The sequence below is a fragment of the Ranitomeya variabilis genome, chromosome 1 (assembly GCF_051348905.1).
Source record: "Ranitomeya variabilis isolate aRanVar5 chromosome 1, aRanVar5.hap1, whole genome shotgun sequence".
Taxonomy (NCBI): domain Eukaryota; kingdom Metazoa; phylum Chordata; class Amphibia; order Anura; family Dendrobatidae; genus Ranitomeya; species Ranitomeya variabilis.
In genome coordinates, this window is record NC_135232.1 from 160,725,323 (window position 1) to 160,750,469 (window position 25,147).

Here is a 25,147-nt window from a genome sequence, read left to right on the forward strand (position 1 = left end):
AACTTGAAGGAGCTAGAGCAGTTTTGCCTTGTGGAATGGACAAAAATTCTAGAGGCAAGATGTGGAAAGCTCATAGAGATTTATCCAAAGCGAAGTTTGCAGCTGTGTAATTGCTGCAAAAGAAGGTTCTACAAAGTGCTGACTTTAGAAGGGGGGGGGGGGGGTGAATAGTTATGCTCACTGACGTCTTCAATTATTTTGTCCTATTTGTTGATTACTTCACAATAAAAAGAAATGTTTACAGTTGTAAGCATGTTCTTTTCATGAAGTGATGCAGTCCAGGTTGTGAAGTAGCAAAACATGAAAAATGCCGAGGGGGGAGAATACTTTCAGAAGCCACTGTAAAACTTTGGGTGGGCACCACCTAAATAACAAGAAGAGTGTTTATCAAGCATGCATGAGAAATAAACCAAGAACAATAAAAAAGGGCACATGCAAAAAGAGGGGAACGGCACATACCGAAAATGGAGAAAAGGTAATCTTTATTAGTACGATGACATAAAGCAAACAAAACGTTAAAAATACCCTGAGGTGTAAAGAACACTATGATCATTGTAGTGGCACCACTGAATTTTATCTGCAGGAAGTGTATGTGCAGTCCATTAGCGGCCATTGATTGGCTACAGCGTTCACACTGCATAGTAATCTCGCGCGATCAGCAGAGATCCATTGCTGATGCAGGAGCTGAGTTTTATTTGTGTTTTACAGTGTTGAATATAATCTTTAGGAAAGGGCTAAAGGACTGTGGGCTACACAACGTTATATGTTCATTTTTTATGCAGTTTATGAGCCTTGTATTTTCAGCTGTGTCTTCTGAACTTGCCACCTTTGTTTGGCCTCAGTAGCATCCTCAATTCTTTGGTAAACTTTTATTGTATAAGGAGGACTTGTCGCCAGGTCAAAAGTGACCTTTTTGCGCCCTTATTTTATTCCACCTTCTCCCCTGAGAATTGCATTTTTTTTTTTTTTCCTTTCTGTAACAGTCATACGGTTCTTGTGATTTGGACTTTCGCCTTTCTATTTTGTGCTATTCTCTAAGTTCTTTTCCAAGTTGGCATGGCACATAGGATTCTTTGGGTCACGCATCGTTAAGCTGCTCTATATTTTTACCCTGTGAGCCACGCCCTCTTCGTAAAGACTATAAAATTAGCACAAAATAAAATGGCCAATTTCTTTGCAGCCGTATGGCAGATTTAAAATAAAAAAATAAATAAATAAAACTTAGCAGGAGGAAGAAAATAAAAGCATCATTAGCCACTTTTAACCTGGTGACCTGTCCTCTTTAAAGATTATAAATGATGCATAAACGATTGGAGATGCTATTCTGGTGTTATTGCTTTGTTGTGTTACGTCAGACTCATTTATGCAGTATCCCTGTAGCCTGTTTTTATTTCTTGTGCTTACACCCTCAAATCTGTTTCTTTTAACCACCCCCTATAAATAACAAAGCATATGTATTAGGATGTGGGTCAAAATAAAAACCTTCTGTTCTTTTACCTGCGCTTCCAACCTTATAAAGTCTGCAGAGGAAGAATGGTTGAAGAGCGACTCCAATGTTCAACGTTGGCTTTTATCTGAGAAGTCTTCCTTTTCCCTGCGGCACTAGGGATTGTCCAGAATTTTCCAGCAAACTGTGTGCATATGTAGCAATTATGGCGTTCTTTTTCCGGGAACAGAGAGCTGAACTTGTGATTGACAGCTTGTTGTTCTCTGTCTAACACTAATTTTTTTGGGTGGTGGAGGGGGCAAGTCATACCATCTACCGTAATTGATCATGTCCTTTACCCGAGGCTTGCATGTTATAGATGGTTGGACTGATGGCTTTAACCTGCATAATTGAATTTTGACTGTCTGCTATCTGTGTATGGGAGCCTTGGCTTTCATCCTGGTAGGTAATAAAACATTCTCATCTGTTGACTGACAATGATAGTAATGACTGCTTGGACATGAAGAGATACGTTTTGTTTGGTTTTCTGATAGTTATAGGCGTTCGTCCATTTATTACCTCGTTATATGTGCGATGATGCTGCATATCCCAGCTTCATGTTTATAAAGGTGTGGGCTGCGTATATGCCAATAAAAGTAACATGAAGCCTGTGCATACTGTGGCTTTTTCCCAATGTGGCATGCTCATAATCTTTTTATTATTGGCTTATAATACTGGCAGATTTGTTCTTTCCCTATCTAACACAAACCTGGAGTTGTCACAAGAGGATCTGTTAGCTCACCTGACTATCTAAATGTTTTAGAAAATTCTTGTATTTTCCATGAAATAACAATTCACAAAACATTTTCTTACTGCTGTGTATTCTGTGTATTTATCCTGTTCCTCAGCTACTTCTTCTGGAAATGTGTACATTAATTGACAGCTGGATTCAAACTGCATTCCCCTTCACTGGTAGGATCAGCATTGATTAGAAAGTGTCAATGTGCATTAACACATCCTATTATTAAGTGGGACGGCTATACTCAATTGTCAATTTATTCATACACTTTCTAGTACGGATAGCAACAGGAATGGCTATATATATATTTGTATGTATGTATGTGTGTGTGTGTGTGCGCGGCACGCTTCTCACTAAATTAGAATTAATAAAAAGTTAATTTATTTCAAAAGCGAAACTCATTATATAGTCATTACAAACAGTGATCTATTTCAAGTGTTTATTTCTGTTGAGTTTCACTTTTGAAATCAACCTTTTGATGATTTAATTTAGTGAGAAGCACGTGTGTATGTATATATATATATATATATATATATATATATGTATATATATATATATGTATATATATATATATATATATATATATATATATATGTGTGTGTGTATAAAATATATTATAATGTGTGTGTAATAGAATGAAAAAAAAAAAATATATATATATATAATATTTATAGTATGTGTGTGTATATTGTACACTGTATAATTATAGTATGTATGTGTAAATATGTAGTGTTATGGCGTTATGCTGTCCGGCAACTGCATTATCTTAATGCTATGTGCACACGTATAATGGTCCACTGCAGATTTTTCCGCAGCAGATTTGATAAATCTGCAGGGCAAAAACGACTGCCGGCCGGAAAGTGAGAGCAGATCACAGCGGTGACGTCACCGCTGTGATCTGCTTTCACTTTACGGCGGGACTCAGTCAGTGCGGGAAGCAGACGGCAAGGGACCTGAAGGACACCGGAATATGAGTATGTACGTTTTTTTTTTTTTTTTAACTTTTACGCTGGTAACCACGGTAAACATCGGGTTACTAAGCGCGGCCCTGCGCTTAGTAACCTGATGTTTACCCTGGTTACCCGGGACCTCGGCATCGTTGGTCGCTGGAGAGCGGTCTATGTGACAGCTCTCCAGCGACCACACAACGACTTTCCAACGATCACGGCAAGGTCGTATCGCTGGTCGTGATCGTTGGAAAGTCGCAGAGTGTGACAGTACCCTTACACTGCCCAGTTATTGGGAATCAAGATTTCCTAGGGGATTCTCGTTCACGAATCATCCAGTGTATATCCAGCTTAAGTTTGCACTACTAAAGATTTGTAGTGCTGATAAATATGCCCTTTATCTAATATGTCTTTTTAATGTTGGTGTTTGATAAGTATTATAGCTGCCTTTTATAGGTGCCCACTAGGGATGAGCGAGTATGCTGGTTACTTGGGTTTCTCCAAGCATGCTCGGATGGTCTCGGAGATTTAGTTTGTGTCAGCACAGCTGCATGACTTGCGACTTCTAGACAGCCTGAATACATGTGGCGATTGCCTGTTTGTTAGGGAATCCCCACATGTGTTCAGGCTGTCTAGCAGCTGCAAATCATGCAGCTGCGGCCACACAAATTAAATCTCCGAGCACTAACAAATACTGGGAGACCACCCGAGCGTGCTTGGAGAAACCCGAGTAACGAGTATACTCGCTCATCACTAGTGCCCACCAAATATGCACAATAGGATGCAAGACAAGTTAGTGGCCATGAAAAGGGCATCCAGGGACCTTGCCATTTCTCCCTTTGGGATCAGATATTTCTTATGGTTGCTCTGATTTGTTGTTAAAAATAAAATTACTGATTGGGTATTTATATTTTTATTTAAAAGCCAGTACTGCGGAGTATAGAAAATCTTTCTAAAAACAGTAAAAGTTGCCGTATTGAGTAGATATGTAGCAATTCTAGAAAATATGCCTCTCACACAGCTTGATAGATTCTAGTAACCGCAAAAAGAAAAATCGAGCAGAAACTATAACTAGGACACTTGACACTGAACGTTGTTTGCTATTGTTTCTGAATGTAAACTTGTATTGCTGCAGTACTTTTAAACCTGTGCCCAAGTGACCATTTGGTAAATGTCATGCTTTTCATCTGGAAGTGAATAGGGCCATGTGTTGCTGATGATGCAGTTCACCGTCACATGACAGTTGTAATCTTTGCACAAGAAAGTACTTTGGTTTAGACCTTGTGGTGCAAAGTCCATTTCTCATTATAACTCTATTATTTACTTGCGTAGCTTTGGTCCTTGAAGTAAGCCACCATTGTTGTTGTGTGGTTCCATACTTATTCATATTACCACAATCCGTTTTGCTGGTAAGTTTCTCCCATAGTGCCCAAATAGCTAGCTACTCACATTGCCACAGCCTCCCTCTTTCCTGTTGTCTGCCCTAACTTTAATTTTGACCATTTACATCTAGTCACAGCCCTCTATTTATGCAAAAATCTATAGCATCAGATTGGGCAGGGGGCAAGGTGGAACGTTGTAGACCCATACTCATGCCAACAGTTTATTTTGATTGGAAAATCCTACAGACCAACCTCCAAATGAGTCTGGGCTTATGCTAACCCCACCCAAAATGGCTTTTCAATGGGTGTCTATAGGCATTGAAATATTGGTATGTGTGTGTATTATGTCTTAGGCTGTTCTTTAATAGGGCACTGCACACCTGTGGGTTGACTTTGCATCCTTAATAGGGGGCAGATTTGTAGTAGTTGGTCACAGACACTGCACAGTTGGCGGAGCTGGGTAGTTCTGCTCCGCAACTGAGCACAGTTGGCCACCGCCAGCAACAGGAACAGCAAATCTGCAGGGTTGCCGGGTGTTACACCCCAACAATCCGATAGTGAGGATATATCTTAAGGATAGGCCATCAATATAAAAGTAAAATGTGGATAAAAGCCTTTTAATCATTTGCCCATGAAACTGAAGTTGTTTGCCCGCATTTATCTTCTAGCCATTGAGTACGAACCTGTTAACTTTAATATATATTTATATAATTTTTTTTATTTTTAGATGCTGGATGTATATGAAATGCTTCCATTTGATAATCCAGATGGTGGTGTATGGAAACAAGGATTTGATATAACCTATGATGAACATGAGTGGGATAATGAAATTCTTCAGGTTTTCCTTGTGCCTCACTCTCACAATGATCCAGGTAAATGTTGCATGCACTATTATATATAATGCTGTTAAAGTTTATGTTCATATAGATATAATGTGAAAAAATACTTTGGCTATGTCTTTGTACACTGTTAAATCAGAGGGTTTATTCAGAATTTCAACATACAGTCGAGAAATGATCTGCCCACATGCATCAACTGATTTCATTGTTAACCTGATAAATTGTAAGCCTCACTAGATACCCATCGGATAAATAATTAATTACCATCTTAATTCCTCTTTGCATTCCCACCAATCTAGCATTCTCGCTTACTTCTTATGGAAATCTAATTATCCCCCCCCTTTTTTTTTTTTTTTTTTTTCCTTTCGATGAATTTCCATGCTGGGGTTAATACTACTTACTCCCACAAATACAAATGCTACTTTTCTATTCTAATAAAAAAAAAACCTCACACAAGGGAAATGCAGATAACTTCCTGGGTTTAGTGATCTGGTAATATCTGAGCCTATGAACCATGAAATAGAATTTGGTCTGATTCATATGTACTCTTGTATTATCTCGGAGCTGATTAAAACAAAATTACAATACGTGTGTCCTTACAGACACTTTTGTATTGATTGAATATGTAGAATACTCATCATAAATGGTATTAAATATGAAGAAAAGCTTGCTGGAGCAAATTGCAGGAAGTGATATTGTGCACTTTAAGCTGTAATGCTGCTTTCGTGAAGTGAAGGAAATCTTTTTAGATAATTTTATGTACTGACTGTAAAGTAACTCTAGACACACTTCCCCATTATCAATTTACCAAATTTCATAACATGAAACTATTCTGCTTCTAAAAAAAAAAAGTCAATTGCCCAATCCCACCAATGGGCTTGCCTGTTTTTGGATTACCGGTTCCTACAGTACCCAAGATCCAAGATCATTAATTTCCCATGCCAATATAATAAAGTTCATTATGAGCTCTTGTTCAGTGCATCAATTTTTCATCTCTTATTTTTACTCCTGCTTCATTTCTGTATATATATTAAGGCCAGCCTGCTACTAGTTAGTTTACTTGGACAGATTGAGTAAACGGAGACTTGTTTTCGGTCCTGATTCCTTAATTATACATGGATAACAGATATTCAGCAAACCATGTTTTTATAATGGGTTATCAGTATTGAAACTGTGATAATCTGACTCTGTGGCGCTCCGGAAAATGGCACAGACTTACTTTTTGTAATGGCCATGCTGTAAGTTCACTCCCATTCAAGTGATTGTATCAAATCTTGCAATGTCATTCATGGCCACTACTCAATAGATAGAGCTGTGAACATTCTTCAAAATTACAGTTATCTGATTTATTCTTCGTTCTTAGTACAAAGACCAAAGAAAAATAAGCTGGCACTACCACCACACCTAGTTGCAAGGAAAAAATTGGATCAAACAAAAAAATATACACATTATAATAGTCATGTCTTGCCGTGCTCCCCTTGATACTTGTAAAAGATCATAACAATTCAGATAGGAGCAAGAGAAGCTGCACTTGCCACCTGCAATTTCAGCAATATTCTTTTTATTTTCCGATCACCCATGACTGCACTACCTGAGAGGGGGCCCACCCTTCAAGGACAGGAAACCTATAGAATAATAGGGTGGTGCCTCTCCATCGTATCAATTGGTTTCCTGTCCTTGTAGATGGAACCTATATCCAGGGAAGTGATCATTGTGGGACAAGATGACTTCCCATGCGCATGGGCCAGGGCCTGGGTAGTGGTATAGCACTACTGCGGCTGGAGCAGGTGGGTCCTGAAGGCGCCACAGCGGTTGGAAAGGGGAAAATCAGCTGCTGAGTGTACGCTGGACAGCTTTAGCATAGAAAACTGATGTGTCTCCGGCTGCCGTGTTGTCCCAGGACTGCTTATGACGCACAGGTCTGTGAAGAGCACTCTAGTGACATCAGGAGCACCAGAACCACTTCCAGGGTATGCTGGGAGAAGTGCCTAATTCTATTTGGCAGTGCTGTTTGGTGGGGCATTTGAAAGGATGAAAGCTGCTAGCAATCCAGTGGAGGAGCAGCTAGGTGAAAGCCTATGAAGACCCTCCTCAGCAGCATCCAGCGGCAGCACAGGAAAAGTTTGATTATGCTAGCAGGATGGACAAAACCACAGCCTCCAAAGGAGATCATTCAGAAGAAATCATTCCTCCTTCTGTACCTAAACGGTTCTTGAGCCGTAAGTGACCTCCGTCAATGTTTACCTTGTAAATGGGGTTTCTTGTCATTTTCCTTATTAAGGAAAACCTAGGAAATGAGTGACAAAAAACAAGTTCAGGGAATATTCACTGTTCAAGGCAAAGTTACCAAATTCAGGTTGTTAATGGCCATTCTAAACTGAATGGGCCTCCCCTTGTTGGATTGTAGCTGCTATACAGTTGAGGGGGGGCAAGGTCAAATTTGCAGACCGATTAAAGCTAGGAGGGATAGCTAACACTAGAGAAGACAGAGAAAATATTCCAAAGGATCTAGATAATCTTGAACAATGGAATGGTATTTAACAGGGAGAAATGCAAAATACTACGTATTGGCCAGAAAACTGAAAATTACAGAATGGGAGGAATTGAACTCTGCAACAGCACATGTGAAAAAGACTTGGGTATACTAATGGATCACAGACTGCACATGGGTCAACAGTGTGATGCAGCAGCAAAAATGCAAATGCAGTTCTAGGATGTGTTATGAGAAGCATAGAGTCTAGATCACATGAAGTACTGTAATTACCCCCTTCTCCTTTTTCGGGCCACATCTGGAATACTGTGTCCACATTTTAAAACAGACATTGAAAAACTGGAGCAAGTTCAGAGAAGAGCTACCAGGATGATGAGCGGGACTGCAAAGTATGTCCTACAAGGAACCGTTAAAGGATCTGGGAATGTTTCGCCTGCAGAAAAGAAGGCTATGAGAAGACTTAACAGCTGTGCAAATGTCTGAAGGGATGTCAGTGCAGACGGATCATCCGTATTCTCATTTGCACGTGGAAACATGAGAAGCAATGGAATGAAACTGAAATGGAGAAGATACAGATTAGTTATTAGAAAAATCTTTTTGACAGTGAGGGTGATCTATGAGTGGAACAGGCTGTCACGAGAGGTGGTGAGTTGTCCTTCAATGGAAGTCCTCAAACCGAAACTGGACAGACAACTGTCTGAGATGGTATAGTGAATCCTGCATTTAGCAGGGAGTCAGACACAACCCTTGAGGTCCCTTCCAATTCTGACATTCTATGATTTTATGAGTACTAGTCTGGATGTCTGGCTGGGAATCCCTGTTTCCATTGATGCAAAGTGAGGTTATGTCTTGTGGAGGAGTGGCGAACCCTTCCTGAAAATAATCCCCCCCCCCATCAAAAGGGAGTAAAAAAAAAAAAAAAAAGAAAAACCTGAAAGGAAGGTAGTCATGCCATCATCACAGGAGGGATGGCAGGGTAGATTAAACCGAAATAAAAAAATAAATCCCTAGCCTTGTCTAGGTGCTAACTTGACAGCTATTGTCCATAGGAACCACTGATACTTTTGGTTCTCTGCACACAGCCTTGTGCAGCCTCAGCTCAGAGTCTCTGGCCCGTCTCTCTGTTCACTTCCAAGAGGCATCCAGTTTGCAATGCCTTTCAGCAGTCTAAGGTGAACACCTAGCCTAATCATGTGCTTAGCTCCACAGGTGCCCCTAATCAAAAGCTGTACAGTTAGGATTTAATATAGTCCTACCTGTTACAACCTGACGAGGCTGAACGGATTCCTGAGAGTTTGATAATTTAAAATGGAGTCTATAAATCGGGCAATGAATTCTTCTGGTTTCAGGTTGCTATATGGTATTCCAGGATTTAAAGGATGTGTACTATCCCGTTCCAATTCACATGGAACACCAAAACTTCCTGAGAGTAGCTCTCGGCATAAAAGGAGAAACCCGGCTTTCAGTTTCAGGTCCTTCCTTTCTGTTGTCAGTGGGCCCTCGAGTCTTTGATTGTATTATAGCAAAAATAGCAACTAGCCTATAAAAGAAAGAAGCATTGGTGATAACTTACCTCAATGATTTTGATTTTGGGCATATCCATTGAGCGCTGCTGAACTCATTTAACAGAGTTAAGGGCAACCTTGACAAGGTTTGGTTAGCTACTCCAATTTAAAAAAAAAAAAAAAAAAAAATCAAGACTAGAACCTAAAAGCTTGCAGGTCTTCCTTGGTCTTCTAGGCTCAATGAATCGGCGCAGGACACCTTCTCCCTTGTGAGATTACGAAGTGTCAAAATTAATAATGGCCTTAACTTTTAAAGGCAATATCGCTGTTTTGATAGAAATGCAGTGTTTAGAACAAAAAATACTGTTCTTTAAAGGTGTCCTCTCATGCTCTTTAAACAATTGATGTTGTGGACAGGTGCCGCCAGGGCTGGCTCCAGGTTTTTGTGGGTCTCGGTCACAAGTCTGTGGTCCGCTTTGACACACAACACGATTCATGATGCACAGCTACAGAAGAGAAATATAAGTATAGTACAACGCCAAAGATTTCACTTACTACTTACATTACATGAGTGATATATACTGTAAATTCTACAATAGCTCATAAACTGGCGAATCCTCGCAGTGCACAGTGCGTGCGCTGGGGGATTCAAAAGTCTACAGCCAGAGTGACTTCAGACTTTTCATTTTACACCTGACAATGTAGTCCTCCATTCAGTATAATGGGCCCCATTTATTGCTCCATATCGCATAATCAGCCCCATATATTGCTCCATATAGAATAATATGCCCCACATAATGCTCTGTACAGAATAGATCCCATACAATGCTGCTCAATACAGAATAATGGACTCCATATAATGCTTCATACAGAATAATGGACCTCATATATTGCTCTATACAGAATAATGGACCCCATATATTGCGCCATATAGAATAATGGACCCCATATATCGAAAACCCCATTACTGTAAATAATGTAGTCACAGGATTACCAACAGACCTCAGAGAATAAATGTTTCTTCTGGGTCACACCAGCGTCTGTCTGCAATCCTGTGACTGTAATAAAGTGTGTTTTACTGAAATTGGTGTATCAAAATAAACAATTAGATGTCGTTGATCGGTTGGCCGTCAGTTCACTTTCGTAACTCCTCTATTCTCAGCTCTACTGTTCACGTGGTCTTTGTGAGGACCATTCAAAAAGAATTGGCTGTTGGGATTTAACAGGCCGGATCATTCTCTTCCCTGACATTTCGTCAGGTAGGAGTTGTGCGGCTCTCATACACATTAGATGTTCTGTTGATCTTGCTGACATCGGCGGGTTTGGATGACCATTACTTAATGCGTATGGGGGCTTTTAGCAAAGGTCATCACTTTTAAAGTCCCAGAAGACATTAAGGTTTTTCTGTTCTGTAGGAAGAATAAGAAGTGAGAAGATCTAGTGTCACTCGGCTCTGCTATGAGGAATGCATGCTTTGCTGCCATTGTTACTACTTATTTTCAGACAGTTCATTTTAGCAAGAAATGAACATTATTTTGTTGGGTTATGAGTCGACTAATTCTCATGAATGTTTCAGAGAGAGATTAATTTCCGTTGGGTTTAGTACTGATTCATTTCAGCACCAACAGCTCACAGTGATCAAAGTAATTTGCATGCATAATTTATATACAGTATACACTTTCTGTCTTAAAGTAGATGCAATTGAATCAAATCTTAGAAATTTCCTTTCAGTATGATTATTTCTTGAACACAGCAGATAAGTGAAACTGTTAATTTAATACCCATTAAAACATGTAAAAATGTGGTGTAATGCATAACCATGTCAAAAGGGGCTACAGTTACTGGAGAAAAACATACATGTTAATGTGTTTTTAAGGGGGAGGTTGCCTTCTTGCCTCGGTTTTCCTATAGGTTACAACACAGCTTGGTTTCTGATTTATCTTAAGTGTTGAAATCTATTAAACATATGACACAAAAACTTGGACTGTAGTAGTCTGCAGATTTATAAACAAAGGGTTCCCATACTCCGTAGACCAAAGTTGGTGAAAATAGATGAGTTCAACCATAACCAATGTTCGAGTGGAATTTACCAGTGAATGATCATTATAGTCCATCAATGACGCACTGGGATTGTCAATAAAGAGGCAATGTAAGTGTAGCCATCAGTTAGCTGTTGGTCAAACACTTGTTTGGCTGACTGCTATTTTGCTTGACCTGCCAGTTGGACCAAGTGTGCATGTGGTTTGAAAAGCAAGAGACGTGCAAACGGCTTAGATTTCTGCAGGCGGATAATCTTCAGGCAGAACAAATGGATTTGGCGCTTTATATTAAAAATGCACAATTCTTCTCTTTCCTGATATTGAGGAAGAGTAAGTAGGCTCCATACACATTAGATAGTGAGCCAGTCCCGCTTAAGTTGGTGGATTTTGGTGACTACATTCTAATATGTATGGGTTCTTTAGTGTGAAATATTTTTCTCTTAGTCTGACGAAAGATTTTGTTTGTTCAAAAGCTTTTTGTTCCATAAACGAGCTTTACAATAATTTTTTTGCCTGACTTGATTGAATATACAGACTAAATGACTGTAAAACATGGACTAAAGTATGTATGGCTATGTTTGCAAAATGCTTATACACATGACTATATAGTATTTTCAGCCATTATCCTATTTTTGGCAGACATATTTTTCCACCCTTAACCTGCCATGTCCCCAAAGTCTATTAACCTGCAGATATAGGGTTTTTTAAAGCAGTTTTGAACTTTTTTCTTTCTGGCAGACCCTGGATTTCAGTCATAGAGGTACCGCAAACATGGCTGTTGTCACTGCTCAGTACATTGTGAGCGATGGCTGTACGCACAGCACTGACTTACCACTAGCTTAGCTGTGCATCAATATAGGGTCTGCTGTCAGTCAGCACCTGGGGGTGGTTAAAGCTGTCGCTCATTATGTACGGAGCGGCGACTGAAGCCCTGCTGGCCACGCCTCTATGACTAAAAGCCAAAGGCTGCCAGGAAAAACAAAGTTCATTTTCTCCAGGCAGACGGACTTCCAGTGCAGTGGCCGCACTTATTTAGAAAACTATTAACCTGCAGATCAATCCTATATCTGCAGGTCAATAGCATTTTTGACATGACCGCTTCCCTTTAAGTGATCAAGCAAAAAAAGAGAAATAATTTTTGAATACACTGAATATAATAAAAACTTAAATTAATAAACTCTTTAGGCAAAGAATTATGACATTTGCATGTTAACAGAATTTTTCCATGTCTGTAAATAATATTTGTATGATAAACACATTCTACGAGTTCTATCATTGTACAGTTATATGAAAAAGTTTGGGCACCCCTATTAATCTTAAGCTTAATGTTTTATAAAAATTGTTTTTTTTTGCAACAGCTATTTCAGTTTCATATATCTAATAACTGTAGGACACAGTAATGTTTCTGCCTTGAAATGAGGTTTATTGTACTAACAGAAAATGTGCAATCTGCATTCAAACAAAATTTGACAGGTGCATAAGTATGGGCACCTCACCAGAAAAGTGACATTAATATTTAGTAGATCCTCCTTTTGCAAAAATAACAGCCTCTAGTCGCTTCCTGTAGCTTTTAATGAGTTCCTGGATCCTGGATGAAGGTATTTTTGACCATTCCTCTTTACAAAACATTTCCAAACTTTTTCATATAACTGTATGTAGGGATAACTGGTGCACCCTTTGTGCAAAATCGAGCTGTTGCAAACCACTTTTGCAAAAGTTCGTTATTCTGTGCCAACCATTGATTTGTAGTAATTGCTTGTTTATTCGGTCTAAAAAAAAAGAAGAAAAAAGGGGTATTTAATAGTTGGTGTCTATTAAACTCCATGGTTGCAATGACGTTTTTATGCGTCAGGCTTAACCTTCTAAAGTTAGTGGCTGCTTATGACTAAATAAGAACATGAGCTCTTCTTTAACTGGTCTGTGTGATCGCTTAGTCTGCAATTAACTATTTAAAGGCAATTGAGGTCCATAATATGGGGAATGCAGGCTGACTTTTCTCTTGTATGAGAACAGTTTGCTTTAAATTCTTAGTAGCTCCGGTTGAACTGGTTCGTCAGCTTGTCCACAAACTAAAGGGCAGTGGGAAATAGTTTAAAAAATGTTTGGGGACAAGAATGTCCTTTCTGAATGCTGATCATTTTCTTTTAACTTGTAAATATATGCCTGATCCTCCAACCCATGAAATTGGGCGATTAGGATTGGGGAAGTGTAGAGCAGGACCTGAAAAATGTCATTGATATCCTTCCTATTGGTCCAGTCCTCTATGTATTCCGCCATGTACAATAACTTGTGTGTTAAGTCTGGGCCGGTATTTTAATAAATACCCAGTAAGTATACAAAGTGAAATTATGGGGAAGTTGTAGTATAAGTCCACAGTAATTGATTCTGTTATTTCTTGTCCTGATTATATTTTGATTGAAATTAGTGAAACTTTGGTACCCAATCCCTGGGGAAAAAATTCAGTAAAACTATTGGATAAGTTTAGAAACTGCTTAAAGAGCTTTGGAGCTGTTTATCGTAGGATCAATCTGAAGAAGAATGTACTTTTTCTCTCTTGTCAAATTATTGGGTCTAGAAACTCGCCAAGAAATCTGGTATCCATCATCTATTTCTATGGGCAACTGAACATGTTTCAAAATTTCAGAATGGGTAAAAGTATATTTTTAAGAAGCACTCCAAATCCTTTCGATCTAGAAAATTTGTAACTTTTCATCTACATCAGTATATAATCCTTGGCTGCAGAAGAATGTGGCTGTATATATAGATATACAGTATGTAGATCTATCTCCTTCTTCCTCCCCTAATACGCTGTTTTGGTAAGCCTGGGGTTGCAGGGTCCTATCCTCCACTGTACCAGTATATTTCTCTTTTACTGTACTTGTATATTATGTATGTGTGTACATTTTTATGCATATTTTCAAGCTGTATAATCTTGAACATTTTATTAGATTAAGCAGATCAGGTAATGAGTATTTTATGATGCAGCAGGGAGAGGCATAAGGATATAAACACCCCATATCAAACTGGCCGCAATTATTAGGCAGCTTGTTTTCCTTAGACAAAATGTGCCGAAATAAACTGTGAAAAGTTAGACTTTTGGGGTCTGGGAGATTTACAATGAAAAGCGAACAGAACACCTTTCTGAACAGTGTTTAGATGGCTGTAGTTGATGCTGCCCAAAAAAGTTGATCGTGAGCAGATTCAGAAACTGAAATACTCAATGAGTGGAAGGCTTATGACTTTTATTGTTTTGAAAAAGAAAGTTTGCTATATTGGTCAATGATATTGGTTTTAATGTATTTTTGTGCCTTTTGAGTTCTTATTCTCACTTTAACAGATAAAAATAAACCGAGATGGGAAAATTCAAGTCTCATGCTCCTGGGTTCGAACCCTTGAGCCTGTTCCTTGTGGTCTGCTTTTCTGTTTGCCTAGCCACATCAGATTCACCTTTTCTAAAGGTATTTAGTTTGTTATCTTTGAATTTACACATTTGTCTGCCCGATCATCTTTCACGTGCGGCTTTATATACTTTCCCTCTGCTAATACTTCCTGCTGGGTATAGTGTCATTTGAATGTCCAACCATTCTGCTGTAGCTTAGGCCAGTCAGTGAAAGATCCAGGTAGGGTTTCTCTGCTGTTTATTACCCTGCACCTTTCTACTGTTTCTTTTTAGGAAGTGAGCAGTATATTCTCTTAACAGTAAAAATATAATCCTTTTATTTTGTACTAGATGGCAGCCCGATTCTAAAGAATCGGGAGTCTAGAATCCATATATACTTTATTTATTCAAATGTAAGAATAATACAATTAATAAATAATAGTAAGAAAGAACAAAAAATGGCTGCACTCACCAGCTCTTGACAATTCTTGACAGTACGGCACATTTCTGATTGGTTGCCGCCTGCCGCGAGCGACCAATCAGAAAAGTGCCGCGCACCACGAAGGCATATATCTTTGTCCACCCTGAGCGGGTGTAGGACGCTGGTGACGTCACTTATCTCCGGACATTATCTCCGGACAAAGCCACGGAAGTTGGCACAAATTGCCGGAAGTAGTATTCTAGGCAATTATATATTAGATTTTAATGTTATCAGTGTTTACCTTTGAACGTTTATATTGTATTGTCCTGTCACCAGCCATGTGTACGATTATCGGCCGAAAGCCTCTCTGGAACCAATAATCACCCCATGTAAAGGTATCTTTATAAGTTAAAGATTCAGAATACTATGACTTTTATCATATCCTGAACAGTCAAGTTTTTTATGAACCGTTAAGGTTTTCTGGTTGAAGTAAAAAAAACTCTGAGTGTTTACAGTTTGAAACCATAAAATGTTGAAAAATTATGTCATTCTTGAGTATATCACTCAATGGTGCTCATAAACGTGTCAAATTTGATCTATAATATACTTTAATATACGTTACTTTAATCTTTAATATACTTAAGAACAGGTCCCCAGACATCACACAGGGGGTCTGAAACACCGCACAGTGGTCCAAAATATCGCTGTGCGCTGCCTGGGGCCCCTGTTCTCTGCCTGGGGCCCCTGTGCTCTGCCTGGGGCCCCATATGCTGCCTGGGGCCCATGTGCTCTGCCTGGGGCCCCTGTGCTCTGCGGGGCCCCATGTTCTGCCTGGGGCCCCTGTGCTCTGCCTGGGGCCCCTGTGCTCTGCCTGGGGCCACTGTGCTCTGCCTGGGGCCCCATATGCTGCCTGGGGCCCCTGTGCTCTGCCTGGGGCCCCATAGGCTGCCTGGGGCCCCTGTGCTCTGCCTGGGGCCCCATAGGCTGCCTGGGGCCCCTGTGCTCTACCTGGGACCACTGTGCTCTGCCTGGGGCCCCATATGCTGCCTGGGGCCCCATAGGCTGCCTGGGACCACTGTGCTCTGCCTGGGGCCCCATATGCTGCCTGGGGCCCCTGTGCTCTGCCTGGGGCCACTGTGCTCTGCCTGGGGCCACTGTGCTCTGCCTGGGGCCCCATATGCTGCCTGGGGCCCCATATGCTGCCTGGGGCCCCTGTGCTCTGCCTGGGGCCCCATGTTCTGCCTGGGGCCCCTGTGCTCTGCCTGGGGCCACTGTGCTCTGCCTGGGGCCCCATGTTCTGCCTGGGGCCACTGTGCTCTGCCTGGGGCCCCTGTGCTCTGCCTGGGACCACTGTGCTCTGCCTGGGGCCCCATATGCTGCCTGGGGCCCCTGTGCTCTGCCTGGGGCCACTGTGCTCTGCCTGGGGCCCCATATGCTGCCTGGGGCCACTGTGCTCTGCCTGGGGCCCCATATGCTTCCTGGGGCCCCATATGCTGCCTGGGGCCCCTGTGCTCTGCCTGGGGCCCCATATGCTTCCTGGGGCCCCATATGCTGCCTGGGGCCCCTGTGCTCTGCCTGGGGCCCCTGTGCTCTGCCTGGGGCCCCATATGCTGCCTGGGGCCACTGTGCTCTGCCTGGGGCCACTGTGCTCTGCCTGGGGCCCCATATGCTGCCTGGGGCCACTGTGCTCTGCCTGGGGCCCCATATGCTGCCTGGGGCCACTGTGCTCTGCCTGGGGCCCCATATGCTGCCTGCGGCCCCTGTGCTCTGCCTGAGGCCCCTGTGCTCTGCCTGGGGCCCCATATGCTGCCTGGGGCCCCATATGCTGCCTGGGGCCCCATATGCTGCCTGGGGCCCCTGTGCTCTGCCTGGGGCCCCTGTGCTCTGCCTGGGGCCACTGTGCTCTGCCTGGGGCCCCATATGCTGCCTGGGGCCCCTGTGCTCTGCCTGGGGCCCCATATGCTGCCTGGGGCCCCATATGCTGCCTGGGGCCCCTGTGCTCTGCCTGGGACCACTGTACTCTGCCTGGGGCCCCATATGCTGCCTGGGGCCCCTGTGCTCTGCCTGGGGCCACTGTGCTCTGCCTGGGGCCCCATATGCTGCCTGGGGCCCCTGTGCTCTGCCTGGGTGTAGGACACTGGTGACGTCACTTATCTCCGTACATTAGCTCCGGACATTAGCTCCGGACATTAGCTCCGGACATTAGCTCCGGACATTAGCTCCGGACATTGGCACAAATTGCAGGAAGTAGTATTCTAGGCAATTATATTTTAGATGGGCATTTCCTGAAGGAAATACATGGTGCTTGAACAGCGCTACCAGCTTTACAGCAGCACTTTTCACACACGGGACTGGGGGGCGCGCTTACTTTTGCACCCGGGGCCGGGGGCGCGCTTACTTTTGCTCCAGGGGGCGCACTTACTTTTGCACCCGGGGCGCACTTACTTTTGCACCCGGGGGCGCACTTACTTTTGCACCCGGGGGCGCACTTACTTTTGCACCCGGGGGCGCACTTACTTTTGCACCCGGGGGCGCACTTACTTTTGCACCCGGGGGCGCACTTACTTTTGCACCCGGGGGCGCACTTACTTTTGCACCCGGGGGCGCACTTACTTTTGCACCCGGGGGCGCACTTACTTTTGCACCCGGGGGCGCACTTACTTTTGCACCCGGGGGCGCACTTACTTTTGCACCCGGGGGCGCACTTACTTTTGCACCCGGGGGCGCACTTACTTTTGCACCCGGGGGCGCACTTACTTTTGCACCCGGGGGCGCACTTACTTTTGCACCCGGGGGCGCACTTACTTTTGCACCCGGGGGCGCACTTACTTTTGCACCCGGGGCCGCACTTACTTTTGGTGGGCGGGGCTCCTCGGCCTCCGATTTGGTTGGTGGGGCCCCTCGTCCTCCGATTTGGTGGGTGGGGACCCTCGGCCTCCGATTTGGTGGGCGGGGACCCTCGGCCTCCGATTTGGTGGGCGGGGACCCTCGGCCTCCGATGTGGTGGGCGGGGCCCCTCGGCCTCCGATGTGGTGGGCGGGGACTCTCGGCCTCCGATGTGGTGGGCGGGGACCCTCGGCCTCCGATTTGGTGGGCGGGGACCCTCGGCCTCCGATTTGGTGGTCGGGGACCCTCGGCCTTCGATTTGGTGGGCGGGGACCCTCGGCCTCCGATGTGGTGGGCGGGGCCCCTCGGCCTCCGCTGTGGTGGGCGGGGCCCCTCGGCCTCCGCTGTGGTGGGCGGGGCCCCTCGGCCTCCGCTGTGGTGGGCGGGGCCCCTCGGCCTCCGCTGTGGTGGGCGGGGCCCCTCGGCCTCCGCTTTGGTGGGCGGGGCCCCTCGGCCTCCGCTTTGGTGGGCGGGGCCCCTCGGCCTCCGCTTTGGTGGGCGGGGCCCCTCGGCCTCCGCTTTGGTGGGCGGGGCCCCTCGGCCTCCGATGTGGTGGGCGGGGACCCTCGGCCTCCGCTTTGGTGGGCGGGGCCGGGCCCCTCGGCCTCCGCTTTGGTGGGCGGGGCCGCTCGGCCTTCGATTTGGTGGGCGGGGCCCCTCGGCCTCCGATTTGGTGGGCGGGGCCCCTCGGCCTCCGATTTGGTGTGTGCTCTGCCTGGGGCCACTGTGCTCTGCCTGGGGCCCCATATGCTGCCTGGGGCCCCTGTGCTCTGCCTGGGGCCCCATATGCTGCCTGGGGCCCCATATGCTGCCTGGGGCCCCTGTGCTCTGCCTGGGGCCCCGTGCTCTGCCTGGGGCCCCGTGCTCTGCCTGGGGCCCCGTGCTCTGCCTGGGGCCCCATGTTCTGCCTGGGGCCCCTGTGCTCTGCCTGGGGCCACTGTGCTCTGCCTGGGTGTAGGACACTGGTGACGTCACTTATCTCCGGACAATAGCTCCGGACAATAGCTCCGGACAAAGCCACGGAAGTTGGCACAAATTGCAGGAAGTAGTATTCTAGGCAATTATATATTAGATTTCGTGGTTTGTTTTATTTACTCTGGGGTCTTACTATTTCAGCACACTTTCCTTTAGGTAGCTAATTTGTACTCTGCTCTGCCCTCCAGTCCCTTAGGAGGAACGTGAAGCACTCAACGGACTTTCAGGTGGCTTAGGTCCAATATAGTCTGTGGTTAAGTCTCTCAGCTCATATAGGAACCAATAGGAACTGCGGGGTCAGGATCTATAATCTGTACAAGTACTGGCAGGGTCAGTTACAGTTTTTGGTGTTGCCTATTTTACCAAGTGAGTTGCTACGCTATCATAACATCAGGTTTATGCATACATACTTATTCTCTTAAAGACAAGATCTTATTTTTACTTAAAAAATCTTGGTTTAAAGCGAACCTGTCATCAGGATTTTTCTAAGTAAACTACAGGCATTGTCAGGTTGGCACTGTTACACTGATTAAAATTATACCTGGGTTGAAGAAATCCGTCTTGTGGTGGTTGTTTAATCTTTGTAGTTTTCAGTTTATATTGTGGTCTTCACAAAAAAAATTAACTCCAGTAAAATGGCGCTGGCTTAGTAGCATCTATCGCTTGCTGTGCATGTACTGCCATTTTGCTGGAGCCAATTTTTTTTTTTTCTTGGTCCAACAAAATGGCGGTGGGCATGAAAACTGCAAACAAAGACTAAAAACAACCACAAGATGATGCCATTTTACTGGAGTTACTCAATATCATGGGCAGCATGAACTAGTAGAAGGGTTCTATTTCTCTTCATGAGGTTTTGCCAAGCTCAGATGTGTTGGGGGTCATATGCTTCATTATTGACGTTTGTGTAGAGGTAAGGTTTAACAGAAGACTTTTAGCCTCATGTTTGGACATGAATTGCCTCCTTTTTGACGTTTTAGGATTAGCTGCACTGGATTCTCAATGATTCAAGAATTAATTTGCCTTTAAACAATAAAGTATGATAAAAATGGTTCAGTGATGTTTAACCAAAACTATACAACCCTGAAGATACAAAAATAAAATCTGTACATTCAATGATTATCATAAAAGAAAGCATTGAGAAAGAAAAGAACTCATGGCTGTTAAATCTTCTCAACCAGGGTAATATACAGGAAATGTAAGAGTAAATTAGGTTTTATTACGCTAACACAATAGCATAATCAAGCTGAAAGCGCTGTGCTGAATATGTTCTCTATTCTCTCATGGCTTTAAATGTCTATCTTAAAATCGGCATCTGCTTTGTAATTGTCAAACAATGTAATTCTAATAGTAATTTTACGTAAAGCAGAAAAAGGTCTGATGTTACAAGACTTGCATCCATTTCTCTTCAGCCACTTGGTCTCATAGTTTTTGAGCTTTGCAGGAACCAATATATATATGTGTGTGTGTGTGTGTGTGTGTGTGTGTGTGTGTGTGTGTGTGTGTGTGTGTGTGTGTGTGTGTGTGTATATATATATATATATGTCTATCTATCTATATGCATCTATATGCATATATATATACTAGACTGTGGCCCGATTCTAACGCATCGGGTATTCTAGAATATGCATGTCCCCGTAGTATGTGATTCGCGGCAGACTGTGCCCGTCGCTGATTGGTCGAGGCAACGTTTATGACATCATCGTCGCCATGGCAACCATTATGACATCTACGTCGATACGTCGAGATATCTATATCTCGTCTAAGGGGCACTTCCATCTGTTAGTCTGTCTGTTTGTCTCTGTCACGGAAATCCTAAGTCACTGATTGGTCACGGCCACCCGGCCGCGACCAATCAGCGACGGGCACAGTCCGGCCGCGAAATGGCCGCTCCCTACTCCCCTGCAGTCAGTGCCCCCTCCTATGCAGCATCAATAGTAAAAAGATATAATGTTAAAAATAATTAAAAAAAAAATAAAGAAATGGTGCTATTCTCACCTTCTGCTATCCACCGATGCGTGCGAGCGGCGAGGCTGCCGCCAGCTTCCGTTCCCAGTGATGCATTGTGAAATTACCCAGATGACTTAGCGGTCTCGCAAGACCGCCAAGTCATCTGGGTAATTTCACAATGCATCACTGGGAACGGAAGCTGGCGGCAGCCTCGCACGCATCAGGACAACTTCGGTGGACGCCGGAGGCTGAGGTATATAACTATTTTTTATTTTAATTCTTTTTTTTAACAGAGATATGGTGCCCACACTGCTGTATACTGCGTGGGCTGTTTTATACTGCGTGGGCTGTTATATACTGCGTGGGCTGTGTTATTTACTGCGTGGGCTGTGTTATTTACTGCGTGGGCTGTGTTATTTACTGCGTGGGCTGTGTTATTTACTGCGTGGGCTGTGTTATTTACTGCGTGGGCTGTGTTATTTACTGCGTGGGCTGTGTTATTTACTGCGTGGGCTGTTATTTACTGCGTGGGCTGTGTTATTTACTGCGTGGGCTGTGTTTACTGCGTGGGCTGTGTTATTTACTGCGTGGGCTGTGTTATTTACTGCGTGGGCTGTGTTATTTACTGCGTGGGCTGTTATTTACTGCGTGGGCTGTGTTATTTACTGCGTGGGCTGTTATTTACTGCGTGGGCTGTGTTATTTACCGCGTGGGCTGTTATTTACCGCGTGGGCTGTTATTTACCGCGTGGGCTGTGTTATTTACCGCGTGGGCTGTGTTATTTACCGCGTGGGCTGTGTTATTTACTGCGTGGGCTGTTATTTACTGCGTGGGCTGTGTTATTTACTGCGTGGGCTGTGTTATTTACTGCGTGGGCTGTTATTTACTGCGTGGGCTGTGTTATTTACCGCGTGGGCTGTTATTTACCGCGTGGGCTGTTATTTACCGCGTGGGCTGTGTTATTTACCGCGTGGGCTGTGTTATTTACCGCGTGGGCTGTGTTATTTACTGCGTGGGCTGTTATTTACTGCGTGGGCTGTGTTATTTACTGCGTGGGCTGTGTTATTTACTGCGTGGGCTGTGTTATTTACTGCGTGGGCTGTGTTATTTACTGCGTGGGCTGTGTTATTTACTGCGTGGGCTGTTATTTACTGCGTGGGCTGTGTTATTTACTGCGTGGGCTGTGTTATTTACTGCGTGGGCTGTGTTATTTACTGCGTGGGCTGTGTTATTTACTGCGTGGGCTGTGTTATTTACTGCGTGGGCTGTGTTATTTACTGCGTGGGCTGTTATTTACTGCGTGGGCTGTGTTATTTACTGCGTGGGCTGTTATTTACTGCGTGGGCTGTGTTATTTACCGCGTGGGCTGTGCTATATACCGCGTGGGCTGTGCTATATACCACGTGGCTGTGCTATATACCACGTGGCTGTGCTATATACCACGTGGCTGTGCTATATACCACGTGGCTGTGCTATATACCACGTGGCTGTGCTATATACCACGTGGCTGTGCTATATACCACGTGGCTGTGCTATATACCACGTGGCTGTGCTATATACCACGTGGCTGTGCTATATACCACGTGGCTGTGCTATATACCACGTGGCTGTGCTATATACCACGTGGCTGTGCTATATACCACGTGGCTGTGCTATATACCACGTGGCTGTGCTATATACCACGTGGCTGTGCTATATACCACGTGGCTGTGCTATATACCACGTGGCTGTGCTATATACCACGTGGCTGTGCTATATACCACGTGGCTGTGCTATATACCACGTGGCTGTGCTATATACCACGTGGCTGTGCTATATACCACGTGGCTGTGCTATATACCACGTGGCTGTGCTATATACCACGTGGCTGTGCTATATACCACGTGGCTGTGCTATATACCACGTGGCTGTGCTATATACCACGTGGCTGTGCTATATACCACGTGGCTGTGCTATATACCACGTGGCTGTGCTATATACCACGTGGCTGTGCTATATCCTGCACCCTGAACCCCCGACATCCAGCGACAGACGCAGTCCAGCCACGAATTGACGCTGTTTAAACCACGCTTCTCTGATTGGTTGCGCTGGCCGTCCGTGACCAATCAGCGATATTGGCACGGGATTTAAACACCGCTTCAGTGATTGGTCGCAGCCGGACTGCTCCTGTCGCTGATTGATCACACACGGCCGGCCGCGAATTGGCGCCAGATTTGAACCACGCTTCGCTGATCGGCCAGCCAGACGTGACCAATCAGCGGTATTGGCGCGGAATTTAACCCCCACTCAGAGCGCGACATACATACATACATACATACATGCATACATACATACATATTCTAGAATACCCGATGCGTTAGAATCGGGCCACCATCTAGTTTTAAATAAAAATGGTGTTACCAGTTTGAGACATGTAACGACTGACAGTCTGCTCTTCTGATCTACGTGCTATTGCAGAGGGCTTTGGAGAGTTGATCCTACTGATAAATTCTCTTTTTGGACAATTTGACACATCCGTGGTTTGTATTCGGACAGTAAAATATGAAGACCTGGACTAGCCGTGGATCTCCGTACCTGGACTCAGACACTTAAGCATATATGAGGCTATCTAGTTTAGGTAGTATATATATTATAACATGATGATGTGGTTCCCTCAAGATTGTACTGTTTTCAGGTTAATGTAGGTTTTGCCTAATTAAAATTGGTTAAAATTTAGTTGGGTACACTGTTCAGTACTTTTCTACAAAAAGAAAAACTGTAAGTAAAATGACATTTGGAAGATTAAAAACCCAGACTTGTGTAAAAGAGCATAGGTAAGAAACATTGTCCAACTACTAAGGCTTTGTCTGCAGTATGGTGCCTGGGGCACACAAGTGAATTTGATCTGAATGTTCCTTTTCTGCTGATGTTTTTGCGGTGTAGGGGTTATTTATGTTCGTTTGGCATTTCCTGATTGACATGTTAGTTGCACAACATTGTATCTTCAGATTTGATGTGAAGTGTTGGAATCGAATGTGTGAAGTGCATATGGAGAGGTTTTGCAGTGATGAGCTTAGGCCTCTTTCACACTTCAGTTGTTTGGCGTCAGTCTAAATCCGCCATTTTCCTTAAAAATCGGATCCGTTTTTTTTTTTCGACGGATCCGTTTTTTTCCCCATAGACTTGCATTAGCGACGGATTGTGACGGATGGTCGTCCGTTCCATCCATCATGCGACGGAACCGTCAAAATTTGGCGGACGTCATCTAGACATTGACGGTCATTGCAACGTTTTTTGTCTGCGTTTAAATGGCGGATCGTGACGGATCCGTCGCGTCCGTCATTTCATAGAATGGCCACCTATGGGCGACGGATCCGTCGCGACCGTCATTTCGGCGGATCCGTTTTTTTCAATTTTTTTCAATTGCGCATGCTTTAAAAAGTATATACAACCCTCGAGTAACGGATCCGTCAAAAAACCGGATCCGTTACATCCGTTTTTTCAACTATTGTGACGGATCCGTCGATCCGTCATTATGTCGGAAGTGACTGACGCCAAAAAACTGAAGTGTGAAAGAAGCCTTAGTCGCGGAAAATAACTGATGGCAGTTCTATCAAATGTAACGCCCAAGATTCAGGAGTAAAGTTGACTTTGCATGCGACAGGACAGTCTACCTGCTATCTTGTGGGGTGCTATACCGATCCTCAAGGTCTGTTTTTGACCCTTATTACAAGCCTGAACTGCGTACCAGAAGATATTTCACCAATTATAGGTGGCATGAACGAAAGCTAAAACAAGCACAGGTTAAAACCTTATTGTGGTATTTTGTATTCTCTGGCATTGCCTTCAAAAGCAGGGTTTCCTAAAGTGCATTGCATTGTATATTTTGTGGTTGAAAATGATGTGAAATGACCACAGTTCAGAGCCACAAAACCCTCTGTTCAGTAGCTTGTTCCAAAAGAGCAAGTCCTCTAGTTGGTTCCATACAGCTACATCTCTATCACAGTAGCCACACAATAGCGAATAACCACCCAGAGAAACGTGAAAGAAACATGAAATACTGTCAGATTCTATTTCTAGCAGAGAGCTGGCTTCATAGAAACCGAGAAGAGGTAGGGAGTTTCTTTAGAAA

General features: G+C 44.0%; 1 protein-coding gene across 1 annotated transcript in view; it reads left to right on the forward strand.

The window, feature by feature from the left end:
* The window catches only part of MAN2A1 (mannosidase alpha class 2A member 1), a 169,062-nt gene that overhangs the window by 44,579 nt on the left and 99,336 nt on the right, over window positions 1-25,147 (forward strand). The window contains exon 3 of the mRNA XM_077290144.1: window positions 5,282-5,426. Within this exon, the coding sequence (XP_077146259.1) occupies window positions 5,282-5,426 (145 nt within the window). The remainder of the gene's footprint in view (window positions 1-5,281; window positions 5,427-25,147) is intronic.